The 22,994-nt window shown below is 38.2% G+C and overlaps 1 protein-coding gene across 1 annotated transcript in view; it reads left to right on the top strand.

The window, feature by feature from the left end:
• The window catches only part of xrn2 (5'-3' exoribonuclease 2), a 34,966-nt gene that overhangs the window by 4,962 nt on the left and 7,010 nt on the right, over positions 1–22,994 (top strand). Inside the window, exons 8-28 of the mRNA XM_036582159.1 lie at positions 1,074–1,124; positions 2,870–3,027; positions 3,103–3,177; positions 3,390–3,523; positions 4,210–4,267; positions 4,358–4,465; positions 4,599–4,643; positions 5,849–5,992; positions 6,147–6,191; positions 7,276–7,370; positions 7,983–8,118; positions 10,850–10,957; positions 11,513–11,602; positions 11,741–11,813; positions 11,902–11,985; positions 12,327–12,424; positions 13,684–13,763; positions 13,899–13,955; positions 14,748–14,816; positions 15,810–15,938; positions 16,508–16,665. Coding sequence (XP_036438052.1) covers positions 1,074–1,124; positions 2,870–3,027; positions 3,103–3,177; positions 3,390–3,523; positions 4,210–4,267; positions 4,358–4,465; positions 4,599–4,643; positions 5,849–5,992; positions 6,147–6,191; positions 7,276–7,370; positions 7,983–8,118; positions 10,850–10,957; positions 11,513–11,602; positions 11,741–11,813; positions 11,902–11,985; positions 12,327–12,424; positions 13,684–13,763; positions 13,899–13,955; positions 14,748–14,816; positions 15,810–15,938; positions 16,508–16,665 — 1,995 coding nt within the window. The remainder of the gene's footprint in view (positions 1–1,073; positions 1,125–2,869; positions 3,028–3,102; positions 3,178–3,389; positions 3,524–4,209; positions 4,268–4,357; positions 4,466–4,598; positions 4,644–5,848; positions 5,993–6,146; positions 6,192–7,275; positions 7,371–7,982; positions 8,119–10,849; positions 10,958–11,512; positions 11,603–11,740; positions 11,814–11,901; positions 11,986–12,326; positions 12,425–13,683; positions 13,764–13,898; positions 13,956–14,747; positions 14,817–15,809; positions 15,939–16,507; positions 16,666–22,994) is intronic.

Below are 22,994 nucleotides of genomic sequence, written 5' to 3'. Positions count from 1 at the left end.
TAAATCATCATGTATGTAAAAAAAACATGGAATATCATTGATGCTACTGCTAGTAGAAAAGTAGTGTGAGCCAGTTTGCTCAGCTCAGACTTGACGGTGCAACAAACAAAATTCATTTTTCCCTGACCACAACCTCTGTTTATCCCTTTGAATCAAATCCTTTGCTTCAGATTAAAGAAATCACTGTTTTGTTTAAGATGCTTTAAGTGCATGTTATTAATGTATAAAGAATAAGAAGTCTGTTTTTGACATCTGCCGTCATTAGCCTGGCTCAGTGGTCGGCAACATGTGGCTCTTTTACTGCCCTTTCGCAGCTCCACAACAGTATTAGATTTTTAGGTAGAAATAAAACAATCCTCATTTGCAGTAAAATAAAGCTCTGCTGATTGGCAAAACTTAAAATAAATGGTTTTAAATGCTGGAGTTAATGTAGCATCTAACTGCTAATTCTTTGATCTTTGACCCTGAAGATTAGCACCCAGACTGCTGGTCACGCAACAACACAGCCAACAGTCTTGCCTATAGTGTCTAACGAAATGGCAAAGAGAGAAATCTAAGACGAACGTCGATAATTTGGAGACCAACGGACTTGACTTGCGTTTATAAGCACCCCAGCTGGTTTCCTGATACGTTTAATCTGTAACAAGAAACTGTCAAACACTAAAGTCTCAAAGCTGAAGTCAGCTTCTCGTTCGCCAAGAATCATGCAAATGAAAAGCTGACTTCAGCCTCGTAAGAAGTCGAATGTTGAGAGACATTTTACAAGAAGCTATTCCACTTTTGCGGAAAAGTTTCCTGTCGAGATATGAGAAAAGCGACTATAGCTGAGTTTAAGCTTAAAGCAGAGCAAAGTAAGTCTGGATTTTCATTTGTTTTTAGCCTGTACTAGTACATTAGCACATACTGAGACACATTTACAGCCAAGATGGTAAAATGGACACAATGTTGTGGCTCTCAAGGTGATTTGATTTGATTTTTGTTGAAAGAACAAAATGGCTCTTGTTAACGTTTGGGTTGCTGACCTCTGGCCTAGCCTAATGTTCTGTCTTTTTATATATTTTTTTTTTAATCAGCTCAACCAAACCATGATCCAAATACTCATCACTGTCTCTGTGGTGCTGATGGTAAGTGACAAATTTATTGTTACTGTCATCATTGGCATTTACTTTGTTCTTCAAGCTAGAGTGCATTTCTCTGTTTCTTATTCTGATCTGCACCCCTTCCATCATTTTATAATTGAACCTTACAAGCTAATTCTATTTATGAAATGAGATCCATCCTGTTTTTGTGCGTTGGCTCTGTTCTGCATTTTAGAGAAATTGCAGTAATAAGCTTGCTGATGCTTGAGAGGGATTTATTGAACTGGCTTAGAAATGGCTGGAACAGTCTGGCTAAACTGCTGTGAATAGGAGCAATTACACTGGATGTGCAGTATAAAGACTGTAGCAATCGACAGCCTGTGATGCACTTAGTGGACAAAGGAGGAAAAATATTGCATTGAGTTAGCTTTGAGTGGAACTTGGTGTTTACTCCTTTCAGCAACTCTAAAGTATCCTTCTTGGTGAAAGGTGCCATTGTGTGGATGTAAGAACCATATTTCTCAGGAGCATAATGCATGTAACCAGACCCATCGTTAGTTCTTAATGTGTGCGTTATTATATTAAACAACTGGCTGTATGTACCATAATTATCATTGCATTTATTGAATGTAATGTAATGGATAAACCATCTTTTGAAAACTTGTTAGTGCTTTGCAATTGAGATTTTACAAATTAGCATTAATTAAGTTAATGAGCTTCTGCTTCCTTTCACTTATACTATTGGACTGGGAATTTACACAATATTATAAATGTGAACCAAAAATGTCCAGAAAGGAAACTTATAAAACATTCTGAAGCACCTATGAATTAACTTTGGTACGAGAGGGCAGTTCCACCATTTTTCAAGATATCAGCATAGTTTTGTCTTGGAGGTTATCATTGAAAGTGGATTGATGTAAAATGGTTCATTGTAGAGAAACACACTGATTCAGGTTTGTTTACAGCGGTAGTGAAAGGAACCAGGGCTCGTTATGTACACAATGCAAATATAGCCGTTTTATTTACTCTCCAGAGTGAATAGTGAACCTACAGGGGTCTGAGGTTTTAATGTTTTTTTGTTTATTTTTAGGATCTCCATTAGCCGCTATTCTTTCTGTGGTCCAGTAGACAAACTATACATGACAAAATAGCGCCATAACAATTAATGAAGCAAGTAATACAAAACGCGAGTAAAAAATAAAAGAAAAACAAAACAAACTGAGAAAAAAAAAACATGGAAAAATGGAAAATAACGTGTGGATGGTGAAATGGTGATAAATCTGAAAAAGTATGTTTTTTGTAGGATCTAAAATATTTTACCTTACTAGCACTGCATGTGCCTCTCCACCCTGAACAGATTAAGAAAAAAAAAACATTTTAGACCAGAACCTTCTTAAAGAACAATTATGCTACAGTTTCATAACCTTTTCATTTATTACATTTTCGGTGAGGGAGCCTTTAGAGGTCTTCAGACGTCCGGTTCCTATCATAACCACTGTTGTGATGTGTGGTTTTTCTAGAACGGAGCATTTCACATCAGACCACGTTGAATGCCTTTATCTACAGCTTAACCGCTGAATTCTGCAGAAATTTTGGAAATTCTTTTTAATGGTCAAGTCATGGAAACCATGTGTGAAGTGCATAAAATGTAATTTTACAGAATAGAATGTTAAATGCTTATCTGTCAATATGGTGTGGCACCAATACAAGTGCCTTAAATATTCGCCAGCACGGACCTTTATGCTTATCTATTCAGCTTGCATTAATTAGCTCTTTCCTGTCTGTGCTAGCTGATCTGATTATGTTGGGCCTGGCCACACATGAGCCTAACTTCACCATCATCCGAGAGGAATTCAAACCCAACAAGCCCAGACCCTGTGCCCTGTGTGGGCAAATAGGGCACGACATTAAAGACTGCCAGGGAGTGGCCAGAGAGAAGAGGGGAGAGGTACTACAACTGTCATTACAATCATTTAGTGCAGATATTATATTTTGCTTATATATTTCTTTTCTTTTTCCCTAGCATGATGAATTTGCAGATACAATCCCGGCATCTGAACAGGAGTTTATATTCCTTCGCCTGTCTGTTTTGAGAGAGGTCAGTTTATATACACACAGAAAACACTGTAGTTTCTAATTATGAAAATCAATTGACTACATAAACTGATGTTTTACCACATACAAACTGACTGGTTTTATCTAGACCTTTTTCCCTGGCTGCTCATGGCTCTTCAGTTTGATCGTTTGTCCTTGAGTCTTTCTTTTTTGTTGTTATTGTGCTGGCCGTTGATGGTTGTTGCTCCTCTTTAGTATCTGGAGCGGGAGCTGACGATGGCCAGCCTGCCTTTTCCCTTTAACTTCGAGAGGAGTGTGGATGACTGGGTCTTCATGTGCTTCTTTGTGGGAAATGATTTTCTGCCCCATTTACCCTCTTTAGAAATCAGGTACGTAAAGATGACCTTCCAAGGCTGCACTGCGCTCTGGTGTTTACCAGAAACACAGTATACAGGAATATGGCGATGTGTGTTGTGGTGTTTTATTTATTTATATTTTTATAAATAACATAAGAGAGGGTTGTGGGGGCTGAGTATCTGCTGATGTTGATCTAGATAATGTGGAGACATATAACCTTTAATTCTACGGTTACAAATGCAGTGAAATGGATAACATGCACATATTTTAGAACAGCCCAGTATCACATTCTGCTCTTCTGGAGTTCAGCAAATACATCAAATATTATCGGTTAAAATAAAGGAATATAGAAATGTCTGTCCAGTACAGTTAAAATTATTATTTTTTTTTGTGTGTGTGTGTGTATTCAATATATTTGAAAATATTTTGACCAAAAGAGAGCATGTCCTTTATAGAATATTACAAACACTACCTTTGATCACTTCTAACATTCCAAAGTCAGTGCATCTGAATAATCACCTTTACATCTGCCCTTTAAAGAAACTGCTGCATTCAAATGTAGGCTTCCCCTCCAACTGATTTCCGTTTAAGCTGTTATAGCTCTATGCTATTATTCAGTAATCCAGGATATGAGAATTCTCCTGCTCTACCTTCTTATGCAGATGTTTTTAGGCATGACCTGTCATGTTTCTTCACTGATTTATGTGTCTTTTTCCAGAGAGGGTGCCATTGATCGACTCGTGTCCATTTATAAAGATGTTGTGCACAAGACTGGGGTAATTAACACGATTCTGTGCATTTCTGAAGCTTTATTGTGCCTGCCTGCTTGGTGAGAGAAATACTTTATAAAAGGTGCTTTCTTGTAGGGTTACCTCACAGAAAACGGCTTTGTCAACCTGGAACGAGTGGAGCTCATAATGCAGGCTGTGGGAGTTGCTGAAGATAACATCTTCAAGAAGCGCAAAGAGGATGAGGCACGTTCTTCCATTTGACTATCAACACTTAAGCAAGCGCAGATACAGAGGAACAGCAGTTTATGCTACGTTCTTTTGTTCGTTGATGAGTTTGTTGGTGACTCGAGTGAAATAACTCATACTTTTCCTGCAGGAAAATTTTAAAAAGAGGATGAAGGAGAAGAAGAAACGATTGAAAGTAAGTGAAATTGGCTTGCATTATTTCTTAAATGTGCCTTTCATTTCAAATAAGTTTATTTATTTATTTATTTTTTTTAATGGTTATAAGCTATGTCAAGGTATTTTAAATAAACCTCTGAACTTTGCATGCGCTCAGATATACGCGCTCTGCCTATGAATTGTGACTGCGGGCAAGGTCGTTTAATTTAATTGACTGCTGCTGAATACACTTTCATTATTGGACTGCAGTTATGGCAGAATATTCACCTGTAATGAATGGTGCACATCGTCGTGTGTTGCACATATAATTGAAAGAGCGTGCATTAGTTAACTGAATTGCTTTAGCATTGAGAGTTCATGATGTCTGGGTTGGGGAGGGGGGGGGTTTGCTGTAATAAAACCAAGAATGTCACTTAGTCACTTGCGGTTAGAGTGCACTCTAATGACAGCGGTAGTCTAGATATATGACTGCAATGTGGAACAAGTATGTTGGGAGTAATACTTTTTTTTGTTTTTTTTTTGGTTAACAAAAAAATTGAGTTTATTACTTTTATTGGTAGAACTAAGATTTGCAGCGGCAATATTTGAACCAGGCATTTACCCTGGTTCTCCATGTCACCTGATTCCACAGCAGCATGCGGATTTAGAAGTAAAGTTGTATTCTTGTTTATTTTTTTGTAAAATTTATGCTGTTTACTAGATATAAATGAAAATCTTAAGTGAATTAACAGTTTCATTGAACAGTTCCAGTTCAATGAAAAGAACGCAGTCTTGTGAGCAGCAAAGTTAGTTTAGTTTTCAGATAGTTTCTTTCTTCAGAGTTTTCAGTTAATGGGAACCAGGGGTCGTAATGGCTACAGCGCAAATGTAGCCATTTTTTTATTACCCAGAATCGCCAGTAAAACTCTTGGTACCTATGAGGTTTTTGTATGTAATGTTGACAAGAAGATAAAAAGACTATTTTGACGATAAAGTCGAAGGACTATTTTGCCTTACAACACCCTGCATGTTCCTCTGGGTTTAAAAAATGTGACCAAAACCTCACCTCAGTTCTATTGTAAAACAGTGTCTCTGGCATCAGGTAAGAATTACCCTTTTACATACCTAATTCAACTAATAACCCTCCATGGGCTTTTGTCAGGAGACTTACAGCTGGGCTGAAAATGTGCACTTTTTGGGTTCCATAGGGTTACGATGACAACTTATGTATTTGCACACCTACAGGCAGAACAGGGCCCAGCATTTCTCCCGGGTGGTCAGTTTGCCCCCCAAGCACTGGGGGGCCGAGACAGACCTCTACCTGTGCAGAACGCACGTCACACCGCATTTGACATGAGGATGCAAGGAAACCGTTACCAGCAGAACAAGGTACACAACTGTACTAAGAGCTCTGCACTAGGTTTTTTTTTTTACTTTTTAGAGATGATTTTTATTGAAGTCATTTTTGGATCAAGTTGCTTTAAAGATTGCGTTTCTAAACTGCTTGTGGCCTTGGTGTTTTGTCATTTTTGTTTTGGACCAGAATGCTGCAGAGTCCTTGAGAGCTACGTTGAGAAATGGGAGCAAGGCATGTAACTCTTTATTTCTTCTGTCTGATCTTTGTCCTAGTCTAGTTTAAACAGTTTTAAAAAAGCTGACATCTTAAATTCTAAACTCTTAAAGATAAAACAAATGACTTGTTTTGGATTAAGAAAATGAGTTGTTAATGGAGCCCAGTGTAGATGCATATAAATCATTTGCTTCTCAATAAGGTAAGTTTGGGGGGGGGAGGAGAAGAGGGGACACCACCCCTCTTCCCTTTGGCATGCTGCGTTATGAGATGAGACAGAGCACAAATGAGTTCCCATTGTAACTGTGATCAGAGATTCTGTCTTTGTCACTTTGACACCAGTCAGTTGCTCAGATATAAGACTTTATCCTCTTTTCTTGCCTCAGTGTAGCATCATTGAGCCAGAATGTACCCGTGTGATTGTCTGTGAAGCTGTTGAAGTATTCTCTAACTTCTAATGCTTACAAGAGTTTTGAAGCAAAAGTAGCTTAAGCTAACAGTTCTACACCCAGAAACACAGGTTTACATCTTTATTCTCTACATTTGCTTCAGTGAGTTGAGGAGGAGTTACCCATTTAAAATCCACGCTTCTGATTTGATTGAATAACATGAATCAAAGCGCTACATTCACAAAATATAAGGCAACTAGTTGTTTACCACAATGAGCAGTATCTTGGTTTAGGTGTATCAGCAGCATTCAGAGTCAAGTAAGTGCACTCTTACCTGGCTCATTACATCCTTAACTGATGTTATTACGTAGTGAAATGGCAACACAGGTTGGTCAAAATAAAAATAATTAGTTGGCCAAATAAATGTTTAGAACAAAAATCTGCTGATTATTAAGCATGACTAATATGTTGTGTTTTAGCTTCAGAGATGACTGGCAGTGCTATGTCATTAGGAGAGTAAAAACAAAATGTTTATGAAATTATGTAACCTTGATCTAATAAAATGTCAGATGTTTGAGTATTGAGGTACTCTAGTTTTACTGGTGAGGTGACCTAATGTCCTGGGTAAGCAACATAGAAACGTAGGATAATTTAGAGTACTTTGGAATAATTTATAGTCATACTGACACTATTTTTTTTTTTTTTCGTCTTAGGCCACTGCAGGGCCTAGCGATGGCATGGACAACCGTGGCCTGAAGAGGAAAGCTGAAGACAGCGACAGTGAGCCAGAGCCTGAAGATAATGTCAGGTAATAAGCTGCTTGGATCGCACTATAATACATCGTTAATCTCTCCTTCAGTTGCACACTGCACCCCCCAAACCTCCCCCCAAAACCAAACCCCAGCATGGCTCTAACGGTGGTACCTTCTACAAGTGCCAGTGATTAATATGGAAAGGGGAAATATTCTCTAAAAATTCCTCTGCGATGCAGTTGCCAAAGCTGTTAAATCCGTTGGACTAAATTGGTATTCATGGCGGCTTTCCTTGCCCCTGTGGGGCCGTGTAGAGGATTGGCTAGACAGATGCCGTTCATCCTTGATTATGTGACCGGAGTGCTGCTGCATTTCCACAGCCCACCAGAACGGCCAGGTCCAGTGCAGAGCTGAAAAATAAATTTCTCTTTGATTCTTAATGGGTTCTGCCGCATAGGAAAATTCATGAGAGGTGAATGTGTATGGAAGAGCCCTCGTGTCTTTTTGACACATGAAAACCTTTAAACTGCTGACCAGGTTAATGGAAGTAATTGATATTCCTTCAATCCCCATTTAGCTTCTCTGTCTCTGCTGTATTTTTGTATCTGGTTTCTATGTTTAACACGCTAATGTCTGAGTTAATGTAGTGGTTTTGGTTTTGCATATAGATTGTGGGAGGATGGCTGGAAGCAGCGCTATTACAAAAACAAGTTTGACGTGGATGAGACTGATGAAGAATTTCGCAAGAAAGTAGTCAAGTCATATGTGGAGGGCCTGTGTTGGGTTCTTAGATACTACTACCAGGTGCGTAACTTCATCAAGCAGGCTGAATATTGCAGTCATGGTGTATGATGTCAAAAATATAGCCTCATGATACTTGACTTTGTTACAGTACGCAAGATGTACTTTTACTTTTCTGAGATTTTTCACAGAGAAATTGCACCAGCAACACAGTAGAACAAGAAATTAAAATTATCGCAATTAAGCAAACTTGTTGTAGTAATTGACAATCACATTTAGGCTTAAAACATTCTTTTAAAAAACAGTGTGTTTTATTATAGCTTGCAAAATAAGCTTCTTCAGAATGTATTTGCTGTCAGTTATTTAATAACATTCTGTGAATGCAGAGCTCACATGAGCATGGTTTTCAGAGTGAACACAGGTTCCAATTTTCATCGCAGTTTTCCAGTGAGAGCAACAATAGTTGTATGTTCCACCCAATGAGTGTCTATCATATACGTTCAAATGTTGAAATCCATAACTGTAGACCCTCGCTGCGGTTCAAAGACATGCAGTCAGGTCAATTGGAGATACTAAATTGCGTGTGTGTGTGTGTGTATGTGTATGTGTATGTAAATGTATATGTCTGTCTGTCTGCCCTGTGATGGACTGGTGACCTGTCCAGGGTGTTTCCTGCCTTCCGCCCAGTGACCGCTGGGATAGGCTCCAGCACCCCCCTATAACCCAGGAGGATAAGCAGCTTTAGAAAATGAATGAATAATTTGTCATGTTAATGCGTTAAGTTTTCCCACATGAGTCTAATATACTTTATTTGTTTCTGCACTACACAACGTTCATCTACACAGTTTATCCCAGTATGCTGTTGATTAAGTCCCTCTATTAGTTTGTTTTCTTTACCAAAGTATTGGTTGTACCCTGAGGTAGATTGCATGTTTCCCTCTTTATTTCTACGCCTAGAATTGAAGGATTGCCTCTCATCCTTCTGTTTGCCCACCACTCATGGGATCAAACAGCCTTTTCTGTGTTTGCCTTGTCCTCTGCAAGACCTATATTATCTAGTCAGTTTTAAATGTAGGTCTTGATCTTTTAGCTTCAAATTCAATAATTAGCGGTCTATTCTCTCCAGCAGATCCCAGTCTGATTAGGGCTCCGGGCTGAGGGATTTGTGTGCAGTAATTGGGAGCTGTGCGCATGCCGGGGCTTGTGTTTGACTCCACATGCTGGGCTGTAGAGAGCGCTCCCCTGGGACATGCTGAATGGGTTCATTATGAGGTCTCGCTATTGCTAGAGACGTGTCTGCTGCCCTCCGACACACATTCATAGATTTAGCGCTGCCTGTCTTTCACAGACATGCGCACACAGTGCCAAATTGCTGTATGAAGAGGATACATTTTGAGGAGTAAAGTAGAGGGCACATCTCCACATGGCTTTTATTTACCTACATTAGGGCATCTTTCCTTTGCATGGGGCTTTGGAGGTTGTCCAAAGACATGGACTTACTGGACCTTTTGGCTTCCTTGCACTTGACAGTATTCATGTTCATTAATGAGTGTATATGAGGTAGAAAGCGTTGTTCTCACAAAACAGCCTCAGATCATGTCCTTAAATATTCATGATCATCAGGCAGATGAACAGTATTCATATAGTTTAGCAGACCAGTTTGAGCTCTGTATGCCACAACAAACATTTATTATTGTTAGTTATTATTATTGTTATTATTGTTATATATTATTATTTTTGGCTTAAACACATTTTCATTACCACAGTATGTCCAGTTTTATGCTTCTCCCATGTAAACCCTAAATAAATTGAACCCAAAAGAACCATGTTCTATGGTACAAATGAAAGAGAAGCCTCAATTGTGTTGGGGTAATGAGAGAATTGCAAATTGCTGTATTTTGTAAAATTATTTATGCTTTCTGATAACTCAGTCTACACTTGTCAGGCTATGAAAAGTTGAGGGGGAAAAATTAATTTACTATAATTTATGTTACAGTAATAAGAATTAAGACTTGACTAAGAATTAAGTTGATTACTTAATTCAGGTTTATTTTCAATCATTCCACCAGGCTTCATGGTTTATATCTCCAACAAAAGATATTTTTCCAGTTGATTCCCAGTATTTGTCATCTTTGTGAGAATAACGCAATCACAGTGCTGAGTTTTGTCTTTGCAGTAGTGCAGAATTTGCTTGGTGTATTAGGCTGTCAGACACAGCTGCCTGTTAACGTGCCTCAGCTCCACAGACAATTACAGTTTATCTCTCACCTTAAAAGTGAAGGTCAGAAATGAGAATTCCAGCACCAAGGATCGTGCTTTTGTACCGCTAGCTGTAAAATATTATTTTTTTTATTATGTTAAGGTTATTTGCCTGTGTTCATTGTGTATTTCATAAAGGAAGGTGGCATGCCTGTTTGAGAGAAGCACGCGTGAGTTCATGTGCATGTCGTTATTGGTTCTGTTCTTGAATTGTGTGGCCCAAGTAATCTTCGTTCGTTTTCTTGTCCCTTTTCAAAGTTTTATTTGAACGAGGTTTCATGCTGTTGGGTATCAAGATCCCATGGTGAATTCAGGTGCATGAAATGGAAAGGAGTAGTAGAATAGACTAAATATGAGAACTGAATGCAGAACAAGCTTGGAGATACTAAGGACTTGGACAACACAGTATTTTGTAGGTTAAAAGCAAGTGAAGATGTCTACCTTTTCTCTCTCTCATGACTTCTATGTAATGTAAAGTCCCTGTTACAGTCTGATTGTTTTTATAGCTCATTAAGTGTCATTTTCTCTTTCGCAGGGCTGTGCATCCTGGAAGTGGTACTTTCCATTCCACTATGCACCGTTTGCATCTGACTTCAAAGACATCAAGGACATGTTCATGGATTTTGAAAAAGGGACTAAGCCGGTAGGTGGAATAAGGGAACCTTATTGACAGGATCCTAGTGCTCTATACCAGTATTGGTGTCAAACAATAATATAATAATATTGTTAGTGTTATTGTTGAAATACCAAAACTTGGTTGACTACATTGTATATCATTTGCTAGGTTGCTTTAGATTGTGGTATTGTGTTTTAAAGCATTTTAAAATGCATTACTTTGGAAATCTAGTTTGTGTCTAGTTAAAGCTTTTGAAGAATTTTTTTTTAGATGTAGCATTACTGTGTCAGGAGGGGAAAAAATACATGCTAAAATATAGTGTGAGTGTTGCTACAAGTCACCATGTAAAGCTTTAAATATTTTAGTTAGACTTGTCAGGTCGGTTTTTGCAAGAGACCAGGGTTGAGAGACACTGATTTAGACAGTACCATCTCAATTTTTATCGACACTGTCTAGAACTGTTTGTCCCAAAGCAACACTTTAATCCAGAAAAGATTAGGTGAGGTCATTAAGACCCTGCTGAGTCATGTTTGCTACTGAATTCTTTTATTTCATTTTCCCTTTTAATCTTTTTCCCTGTAGTTCAAACCCCTGGAACAACTTATGGGAGTGTTCCCTGCAGCCAGTGGGAATTTCCTTCCAACAACATGGAGGGCACTGATGACTGATCCTGTGAGTGCAATTTATATGTAGACAGTCACAGAATGGACACTGACGGCCTTTAGTTATCTTAAATGCTCAAACCGCTCTGGTTGATAGCATACTCATTTGTGTTCTGTTACACTAAACATCTCATTTTTGCTTTTACAGGACTCCTCTATCATAGATTTTTATCCTGATGACTTTGCTATTGATTTGAATGGGAAGAAATACGCCTGGCAGGGTAACTAAGAAAATTGTATTGTGAAATCCTGCGTTGTCTACATTCTATTTTTTATGGCTTAATGAGAGAAATGTTCTTGTACTTGAAGGTGTTGCTTTGTTGCCGTTTGTTGATGAACGCAGGCTGCGGGCAGCCTTGGCAAAAGTCTACCCTGATTTAACTGCAGAGGAAGGTAAGTGCTGGGACTATGAAGGTGTATCATCATCATCATCATCACAATAATAATAATAATAATAATAATAATAATACTTTATTTAGACTTCATCTTTCACACATGTAAATGCACCTCCGTGCCTCCAATGATATTAAATAGTGTGAATAAAGCAGCGACGATAAATATATAAAACATAAAAAAAGTGGGCCATCTTGAAGTTTAACATTGATGTAATTGATGAAGTGTCAGCTTAAAGTTGACACATTTACACCCTCCTTTCCAATTTTAAGGTGCTGTGAAGATAATTTGTTTTGACACATTTTAATACCGTGTACTACTTTGCATCTTTTCTCTTTCAGTCAGAAGGAATAGTCTGGGCAGTGATGTGTTTTTTGTGGGGAAGTCACACCCCCTGTGTGATTTCATCATAGAACTCTACCGTTCAGAATCTCACGAGGTACGTTAGTCTTTTCCTTACAACTTCTCAAACCCTCTCTGTCCTGCTGTTCCTGCTGATTTCATGATCTATGTATTAGCAGGTGCTAAGTAAATATAGTAAGAATCGTTGGAGCTAATCACATAGTGGAGGAATGGAGTGACAATAGGCCCACAGAATTCAGAACATTGTTTCCAAAATATTAGTACTAAAAATCAAGAAAGTGATTTACCAGTAACTACCAGTTCCGCAAAGCTTCACTAACCCTGTGAATGAACTCTTGCATTAGGTGGTATTATTACCGATTATGTAAGGAGGTTGGTATAATGTAATTAATGTCAGAGCCCTCCATGTGACAGATTAGTGTTGGGATTCCTACCTACATTCACCTACCTCTGTTCCATGATTGGTCTTTTAGTCCATAGTTCCAAAAAAGTTGGGACAAGGGCGATTTAAGACTAGGAACATTGTGAAATGTAAGGTTGGGTCAAGGCCTGCCCCTTCCTGATTAATGGAATAGCAGTAAAGTGTATATTGTTCCAAAGGCTGAAAGCAGCCCACCTCCAGCATTATAGTAAACTGCGTGTCACCCTCACTGCTGCTTCCATAATTTAAAAAGCGAACTTGATAAATAAAAACAAGTAAAGCAATAATTCTAATTTTGTTACATCTTTAGCATCTACACTACAGTGACTCAGAAAACACAAGTGACTCCCAAAAGCTGTATTTGAACGAAGCAGCTACAATTACAAATTCTGTCTTACTGCTGGATGGCACATGAGCGGCTGGGCTTCAGCCTGACTAGTAGTATGTTGTTACTGCCTCCTGGTAAACTGCAGTGACAAACTTATTTAAATTATTAAACTGTTTGTAAGCCTTACCTCCACAAAACAAACCAAAAAGAATCGTAGGCTGCTCATTGAAATGTTTTTTTGAATAGTGCATGTCAAGTTCTTAAATTTAGATTCCACAAGCCATATTAGTCTGAACTTTCTTTTAGAGTCTGAACCATTTTTATTTTGTATTTGATTTGCTCTCCTGGTCATGATGTGAAATAAAAACACTGCTTTTTTGTCTTCTAGTGCAATTCTTTAGTAAAAAAAAGAATATTGTGATATGTCTGAAGTACACTTTAACAATTGCCCCCTTTTTTTTATTATTTATTTATTTTTTATATCGTCTACCCCTAATTGATCATGCAGGGCCTGTACCAGAGCTTTCTTTAGAAACCTGTATATTCTAATGGGTTTGCTTCTCTGTTCCTCTGTGGTTTTACTCAGGGCACAGAGATTCCTCCAGAGCTGTGCCATGGAATCCAAGGTACATTAAATCTTGATGAAGAGCCTATTCTACCAGATAAGTAAGGAACAAGCATTATTACAGTATTTTTGTTTCTCTTCACATTCACTGTTTCTTGACATACTTTGTGACCTCTCTTTGTAGGGAGATTAAAATAAAATCTAACAAAGTCTGAATCTTTTTTTCCTCCTCGTAGACCTGTAGAATCTCCAGTCCCATTGTTGAGAGATATTCCATGCAGCAGTGCAGTGGGGTAAGCCATGCCCTCTTTATTGCTTGTATTAAAAAGCAGTGAAGTACAATTTTTTTTTAAATAAAGAAAAGGTATTCTGGCCTAAAATTAGCATTTGATATGCTAATATTTACTATGCTATGTAATAGTTGTAGTTTGTAGTACAGCATTGTATTCCTGCAAGTTGTAGTTGTTTTCAAATGTTCGTTCCCCCTTTAAGATAAATCTTCAGAAGGGGGTTTAACAGAAGGAGGCTAGTAGACATGTTTACACAACTCATGTAGCAGTGGTTAGTTTTTTAATTAATTTTTTTGGTTGATCAGTGCCCATTTAAAGCCTCTAGTAAGATGCTAAATTGCATTTAAACTGAATGGTAACAAGTTAAGATTTATCAGTAAAATAGGCTTGTGATCCTGGTCAACTCCTTGTGAGAGATTTGTCTGTGTTTGCTAGTGTAGAATTCCTGTTCGACATGTAGATTTCCACCTACATCTGCCTGCTCTTTTTATTTTAAAAAAGCAATATTAGGCTGACCTCAAACTCTATGACTCCTATTGAATCCCTTCTCCAAGTTGTGCCATTCTCATTGAATACAAAGTTGGACAAGGCTACTGCCTGTACTCTGGACTAGTACAATTTATCTGAATAACTTGGGTGAAATACTATTGCTCAGTTTTTCTCTGTTCAACAGGGTTGCCACCTAATATTTGTTCTTCAGGTCATCCAGTCTTTGATTTTTCTTCCTGGGGAACTCAATAAAAAATTTGTTTTGATCTGTATCTGGGGACATAATCACACTTTTTCTGGCTTTAGAATCAAATTCAAGGATCCACAGTATGAGGAAGGTCACGTGTTCAAAGCCGTCGTCCTTCCAGGGGCTAAGTACGTACAGGCTCTTCTCCTTTCTCATTTATTAACACTGATGGAATGAGTTGCTGCTGCTGTTGCTGTTGTGGCATTAGAAAGATGGAAGTAGAACAGTAAAATGTATTTGTTGGGCTTTACCAATACTGCTGTGTGAAGAACTTGAGCATGTCATGAACGCAAACAAATGTTTACAGAATGTCTCCAGGTTGAGTGCCTTACTGTTTGCATGTATTTCATGATTTTTTTATTTTTTGGCCATCCTGCACATTCAGTGCTAGACTGCAGCCCATTCTTTATGAAGAAACGTTCAGGGTTCATCTGTTTTGATGCATTTTTTTAATTATGAATAATGATTTAATTGTTTGATAGGTATGTTGATGCAGCCTCCTGCATATAAGCTTTATAGCAGGAATGTCAAACTGGGGACCTTCCAGGCCAAAGTGCTGTGTTTACCTTCATGTAACGCTGAATTGAGTTAATGAAGGCTTTGCTAAGTAGCTGATGAGCTGAATAATGTGTGTTTAATGACACAGTGTGCTGAAGTCTGCAGTGTTTTGGCCTGTGAGGACTGGAACCTGGCACATGTGCTTTATAGGCCAGATGTACGTGGTCCATAAAGAAATTGTGAAAATGATCATAGACTATTTCTGTCTTTAGATAGCGTAGTTATCTTTGGTATTATAGATGTTCAGCATGGTGAATATTTCTGTCCACTGCAGTCTGTTATAGTGTGGTGTGTGGGTTTTTTTTTTTTTTTAATTAATTTATTTATTTTTAAATATAACATTTTCTTAATGTGCCTTACTGAAGCTATTGCTTACCAAGGGAGGTACTTTCAGACTAAGCATCTTAAATGCACTCTTCTGTACACCATATGGTGCATTTGGTAGTTAAAATTATTCCAAAAATAAAAAAAGGAATATTTTACTATTTTGCAGAAATGCACACAAGTTGACTTTCATATGAAAATTTTCAATGTGTAATCTGGTTGATTTTGTGCACTTTCAGGATGCCCAATAAAGTGTTGAAACCTGGTGACTGGCATAGGTCTAATAGCGGACCATGGAAACCTCAGCTGGGGTTCAACCCGAACCGTCAGCAGGTTCACTTGGACCAGTCTGCCTTCAGGACCTTAGGGTAGGTGTGAATCACACTGATATTATTTTTATTTATTTATTTATTTTTTTTTATAACAGAAAAAAATAAAGACCAGGGCCCTCTGCATTGTCAAAAAAATTAGCATTCCATCAAGCTGTGTATTTTGCAAATGTACTGCAAACACTATCAACTTTTTATTGTATAGAAAATGGAGAAGTGCAAGGGTAGCTGCTTACAAACTTTAATTGAACATCTGGCAAATTCATCTGGCCTGGATGTTAAATGATGAATTATGCATTGTGCTGTGATTTATGCAGATTTTTGTCCACCATAGCCTTAATTTCTTAATGAAAGCCATTATTGGGTTTGATTAGAACAGACAGGTGCTTGTCTTTCAAAGCAGAAAGACGCAGCCAGAGTTTTAGCTTTTTCTTTTTTTTTGTTTTTTTTTTCCCTTTTGGTTATTCTACCCTAGATAATGGTGTAAACTAATATCAAATGTGTGATTGAGTGGTAAAGAACAGTTACAAATGAGTAAAATGTTCTGGAGCTCTGAAGATTTCACAATTTATTTATTTTTTTACTCCCTTTTCCTTCCTTTTAATCAGCCATCATATAAACAGCCATCAGCAAGGAAGTGGTCAGTACAACCAACCACGTATCGGCCAGCATGTGGGTGGTCAGTATAGCAATGCCCCGCCTCCCAGTGTATATCACCAAGGAAACTACAGACCGCCCCTCAGAAAAGACCCACCCCCATTCCAGCGTGAGTACCACAACCTGCCCTTCAGGAGGGTCACTATTTAACGGCTCAATATATCCTTCAATGGGTCGTTGACAAGACGTGGATTTTATTTATTTATTTATTTTATTATGGTCCAAGTCTGATTTTTCCCAAGAAGAATTTAATAAATACATGACACTTCAGATTATTCAACAGTGATCATTTAATGTCATAATTCAGTGCATCCATATAAAATTAGTTTTAGTTTCTTTTTGCCTCAAGTCTAAAAATATCAGGTTGTACAACTGCTGTACCATATGTTTATTAAATCAACTATCAAAAACAAATTGTTATACACAATTCTAAATAAAATAGTTTGGCATATTTTTTATTTTCAAAATCTTAAAATAAAAACCATGTTACGAGATGAGGCAACTTTAAAAGTACTTGACTCACTGAAAAACCTTTATCTGCAATCTTACTTCTTTAAATGTCAGACGCCACAGCCAAAAACGCTTCTCATCTAAATTGCTTATACTCCTTGGTCAACTCTTAACGCTTATTGAAAGCTTTAACACTAATTATATTTAAAATCTAAAATCCATATAGATATGAATGTAAATGCAAATATATATTTAACTATAAAAATGAACATTGTGCCTTTTTTCGTAAGATTTATAAACAGTAATTTTGAAAACTGTCATTGACCCATTGCTACTAGTATATGCTACTATATTGCAACCAATGCATGTATTAAAAATAAATTGAACCACACAATGTCATGTGATTTAGTTGACCAAAGATTTTTTTTTTTTGCCTTTTGACTAAAAAAAATGTACTTGTATTTTCTTATTCATGTATTCTTACTATGAACAGCTATTCAGTAAACCCCAGTGAGAATTAGGCAAAATCAGTGACACAAAGAAAGTATTAGCACCATGCTGATATATTATTTTGCAAATATCTCAATATTTAAAAAAATATTCAAAAGAAATCTTATCGTCACTGTGGCTTAGGCTGCGAACTTTTTTGTTTGATTAAACTGGAGGAATGTAAGTGTTCTTATGCTGTCCCTGGAGTTGACCAGTGCAGTAGACATTCATGACTTGTGGGTTTCTACATGGTGAATTTATTTATTTATTTTTTCCTCAGTGGTAGATGTAGCAAAGCAAAAAATTATCGAATATGATTATGTGTCAAATAACATTTTGGCATATTGTCTGCTGAGCTCGTTTGCATATATCCAAGTATTCAGCCTACAGCAGTTTAGCTCTGCCCATTCACTTTAAAGTTAAAAGGCGTGTTTCAGTCTGGACTTTTTGGATGAGGCACAATACAAGGCAGCAAATTAGAACACAGTTAATTTACATATTAGTCTTAAAACACTAACAAAAACAGCCTAACTGAATTTAAGGAAAATAGAGAAGTTGGAAAATGGTCATGTAAAATTGTTTTTTTTGGCCCATAAATCCAGATAACTATCATAAGTGGACCTTTGGCAAAAAAACTGTTAATACAGAATAAATTTAGTGTCAGGTTGGACAAACAGGAGCATTAATATTTGCATTAATTCTTTAAATGTTCAGAAAGAGGACTGGCAAGTGAAATGAACTAGAAAGAAAGGGGAGGGAACAGTCTATCAGCAGTAAAATGTCATTAAAGAGCACCAATCAGACGTTTGTTAATGTTTGTCCTGTTGGTCCATTCTGGCCATAAGTTTCCAAATGTGGCAGGCAAAGTTGCCCATTAAGCCACGCGGCGGTAGCAAAGAAGAAGCAGCGTTTGGCTCCAGTGCAGTAACAGCCTTCTGGCCAGGGAATGGAGCCTGCACTGCACTGCATAGCATTAGCTTCAGCCTTCCTGCACTGTGCGCCTCCATACTCACTTTGATGTGCCAATTTGCAAGTTGATGAATAATCTCATCTGGCTGCTGATAGCTTGTGGGCGAGTGGAGGCCGTCCTGCTGGCACTTAATGCAAATGGGTGTGTGTGTGTGTGTGTGTGTACACCCCCAAGCCAGCCTCCCCACCCAAGGTCCTGTATACTTCAGTGTTCCTTCTTTTGGCCCTACCATTCTTATTTCAGGCTGCCCCTTTAAGAGTACACTTTCCAAAGCTCCCACTGAGGAAACCCAGTGTTTACCAACTAATATGTAGTTTACCTATTCAGACCTCCATTAGATTAAATCAGATGCTGCTGATGGAATTGAACAAATCTACAGTTATTGAAAAACACCCTTTGAGAAGTTTACTTTTCTAGTATGTTTGGACATAGATATCCAGTCTTCGTTTAAACATTGCTGATAGATACAAGTGATATAAGAAGGGATGTGTAAAATTGTACAGGTCAATTTTATATAATCGAAATAAGCAGTCAGTACACTTTGTCAGTTCTTCAAATGTGTCAAATTGGAATCAGGTACACCCCATCAGGTGCTATTGATTAGAACACCTGTTAGAGAATATCTTAGGCTTTGTTCACACAGCGGGTAAAAGTGACCCAAATCCAATCTTTTTCTCCGTATGTGTGACAGATTTGTCATCTGTGTGAACAGCAAAAAACGCATTGAATCTGACATTTTCAGTTCCGATTTAAGACTTTCATATGTGGCCCTGAACTCCGATACGTATCCGATCTGCGGCAGTGTGACTCAGTCTGAACAGGCAGATTCATGTCAATCCAACTTGACATTCGTCATAATTTTGCGCTGCTGAGACTCATAAACATTTTGGCTGATGTTTCTGTACCATAAAATTAGAAGAGACTTTTCACAACTGCTCCGCGCTCGAAGAGCTTTTGAACAAAGCGGCCGGAGGAGACGGAGGCTGCACCGTCAAAGAACAGTTAAGTCTGAAAGCAAAGTTTAAAGAATCCGAGGACACGAACCAAAGAAGAGGCCGTGGCTGAGTAACGTGCCCTTTTTAAGGTGAACTCGAACACCTTCTGGGTGATGAGCCCAGCTGTCAACGATTGGAACTTCATAATCGCTCCTGTGATGCTGGCGAAGACGAAACTGAAAGCTCCAGGAGCGACTGGCGTTCGCTGGCCGTCATGATTGTTTACCTCTGGATGAGCCATTTGAAGCATTGTTCTTTTGCGCATGTGGGTCGGTTTAGGAGCTGATCTGTTCAGACTAAAGTCACATACAGGTCACATTTAGAAGATAATGTAAACAGCCAAACAAAAAAAGAAAATCAGATTTGGGCTACTTTTACCTGCTGTGTAAACGTAGCCTTAGAGAAACCAGTGTTATTTAAATCTCAGAGATTTGCCATTGGAGGTTGGGGTATCGTCATCCTAGATGACAAAAAAAAGCTCTGAGGCCTTCAGAAAGAAGATTGTAGATATCTGTGAGTCTGGGAAAGAGATTTGAGAAGTGTTTCCAAAATATTAGAAATCAATCCTTCCACTGTCTGGAAGATCATCTACAAGTAGAGAAGATTTAAAACCACTGCCAATGTGTTCAGGCCAGGTGAACCCAGCAAATTTAACCCAAGAGCAGACAGTAAGACAGTAAGTCTTTTCAAAACCTTAAAGTTCCATCACTGTATCTGGAAGTAGCTCTTCCACTGTGGATGTACATTAGAACAAGACTGCACAAAGTTTATCTACATGAACGGTGTGCCAGGAGGAACCATTTCCTATCTAAAAAGAACATCAGGGCAAGAATAAAGTTTGCTGATGAATATTTAGGCAAGGACCAGGACTTCTGGAACAATGTGCCATTGGCAGACGAGTCAAAGAGTTGTTTGGCTGTGGTACCAGAAGCCATACTTGTCGAAATCAAAAGGCAGCATTTGTTCAGAAGAACCTCATACTAACTGTATAGCATGATGCTGGAAATGCTCTGATTTGGGGCTGCTTGCTGTCTTGCTCTGCCAACTTTGTAATCATAGAATCAACTATGAATTCTCTTTCATACCAGAGAGGGCTTGAGGAGAATGTGAGGCCATCTGCCAAATGGTTAAGCTGAAGAAGTTCACTGTTAAACAGAATAAAGAAAACAGTTACGCCATCAAAGTATGGCTCAGAAAGGAAGAAATGAAAGGGTTGTGGAATAGCCCAAAGTCCAGATCTGAACAAAAATATGGCGGGTAAAATGTTACAGGTCATGTAATGTTTTTTTCCTTGACATGTTATATTCATCAAACCAAAATTATGCCCTAAAATTAGGCAAAAATTGCCGTATTTGTTTGTTCACCATAGAGGATTTATTCTCATTTAGACAGTCAACATGTGATCTCATTAAGTACTCAGACCTTTGCATATGAGTGTATTGTGATGTTAAGTGTGTTTACTGTGTTTTTATCTGTGCACTAGCTATCTTTGTTTGTAAACTAAGTGTTTTTGTAGTTTTCCCCCACTCTGTTCCTCCAATCATTTCATGATTTTCTTTTTTCTCTATTAACTGAAGTTAAAGCAGTTAAAGTGAATTTGGAGGGTTGTGTCCTTGTGTATCTGAATCTTTTGAGTCATTTCTTTACGTTGGTGCATTAATTTATTGCCCTTTTAGAAACATGCTGTAATTACATTTTTACGGTGTTGAAATTCAGTTGCTTTAAGGGAACTGTGGGTTTCAGCACGGTGTATAGGCTGAATGGAAACAGTGGCTGATGAATTATTATTATTTTTTTTTAATTGGCTCATTTTTAAATGAATACAGAGTGATGTCCTCACCTGCTTAAGTTTATTCATATTTGAAGGTTCTGCTGCGTGTCTCATGTCGAGTGTCTCTACGTTAGAAGTTATTTAGCCTGATTATGAATGCAATCTGACATGTTGTTTGGATGTCTCTACTTTTAAATATACAAATTCCCTATTCTCCTGCCCCCGTCCCCAAGAACTCTCCAGAATTAAAGCAGTGGTTTTTAAGTATGGCTCAGAGCCATGTGCGCATCTCCAGCCTTGACCCCTGGCCTGTCAGCAGAGCTTTGCTGCATTAACACTCAGGAGATTGGCCATTATATTTATGCAAGCCATCATTTGCACTCTGTGTGCTGGCTCTAATGGAGCGTGATTGAGTAGAGTATGTGTGCGGTGCAGTGGAGAGGGGTGAAACCCTAGTTAACTTCCCCTTTCACTGTGCCACTACCTCCTGTGGAGTCGGCTCAGTGCAGAGGCTTCAGACTCACTGGAGGCTTTTTGCTGGCTTTAATTGAAACAGCTGGTGGTAAAGTAGCATATTACAGGCTTTCAGTTGGGCATCAGACCATGCCATGTGTCTGTGTATTGCAAGTATGAAATTGATCCATTTTAGGTTCTTAGTGATTAAGGCTACAGAGTACATAGTTAAATAGTTATCCTGATATTGACCTTTGCAGTGCTGACAGTGCAGAAGGTCGTAACATGCCAATAAGTCCTCTAACCAATCAAAGAACGTTTTAGTGTGCACTATAGATTGGACATACAGGATATTGATATTCATATTGGCAGAAAATGCTGGTTGGGATATGAGGGTGCAGTAGAATGAATAGAAAAGTAGCCCCCTGCAGTTATGCATCATTTTGTAGTCCGTGTCATGCCTTTATTAGGAACTCCAGGTCTAAACTTGTTTTCTCTACAAAAAAAAAATAGTTGCTGTTTTTATAAATCGCTGTAGTCGTGCCATAAAATGTTTCAAAAGCTGTTTTGCCATCAGGACATTTTTCCTCCAAACGTCACCAGATTCTCTGAAGTATGAGATCATTAAGGAGCTGAAATACGACTACTGCTGCATTCATGCGAACACTTCTGCCCTACTAAACTGACGCTGTAGGACTGGCTACCTCACCAAAATACCCGAAACAAACCCACAAGCTTTGTCAGATGTGGTAGTTTTACCCTCCTGCAAGGCATATTGTGATTTCATATAATTGCAGTTAGAGATTTTATTGTTATTGTGATCATGTTATTCTGCTTTGACCAGATTTAAACATTGAGAAGCTGCATGTTTTGGTATGAGAAGGGCATAAATAGTCCTGATTAATAGGATTTAGTGCAGTGCAGTCTATGAAACAATGAAAAGTCATGGAGTTTTTGATGGCAGTTTTTAAATGTCACTGTTAAAAAAATTGTAAATATGTCTTCAAGTATTGATTTTTATCTCGCTCACTCCGAATTGCAGCAGTAGTATTTTGTTCATATGGAAGTTCAAAGGTCTGTTTTCTGCAGCTGACTGAGCGTGTCTGACTTTTTCAACCATTGCGTAGGCAGTCTGTTAAGTAGCAGCGCCAGGAGTGCATCAGTATTTACAAAATGTGGATTGGGACGATGTAATCCCTGTGTTAAGTTAATGAGAAGACAGTTTACAGGGGATTGTTGATTTAATCCTATTTGCACTTTGTCACCTGCTCTCCAGCTCCTTTATGCTCCTGCGTTTGTTAACTGTAGTA

Source organism: Colossoma macropomum, unplaced genomic scaffold, assembly GCF_904425465.1.
Source record: "Colossoma macropomum unplaced genomic scaffold, Colossoma_macropomum, whole genome shotgun sequence".
Lineage (NCBI taxonomy): Eukaryota > Metazoa > Chordata > Actinopteri > Characiformes > Serrasalmidae > Colossoma > Colossoma macropomum.
This window is presented reverse-complemented; position numbering and strand designations above follow the sequence as displayed.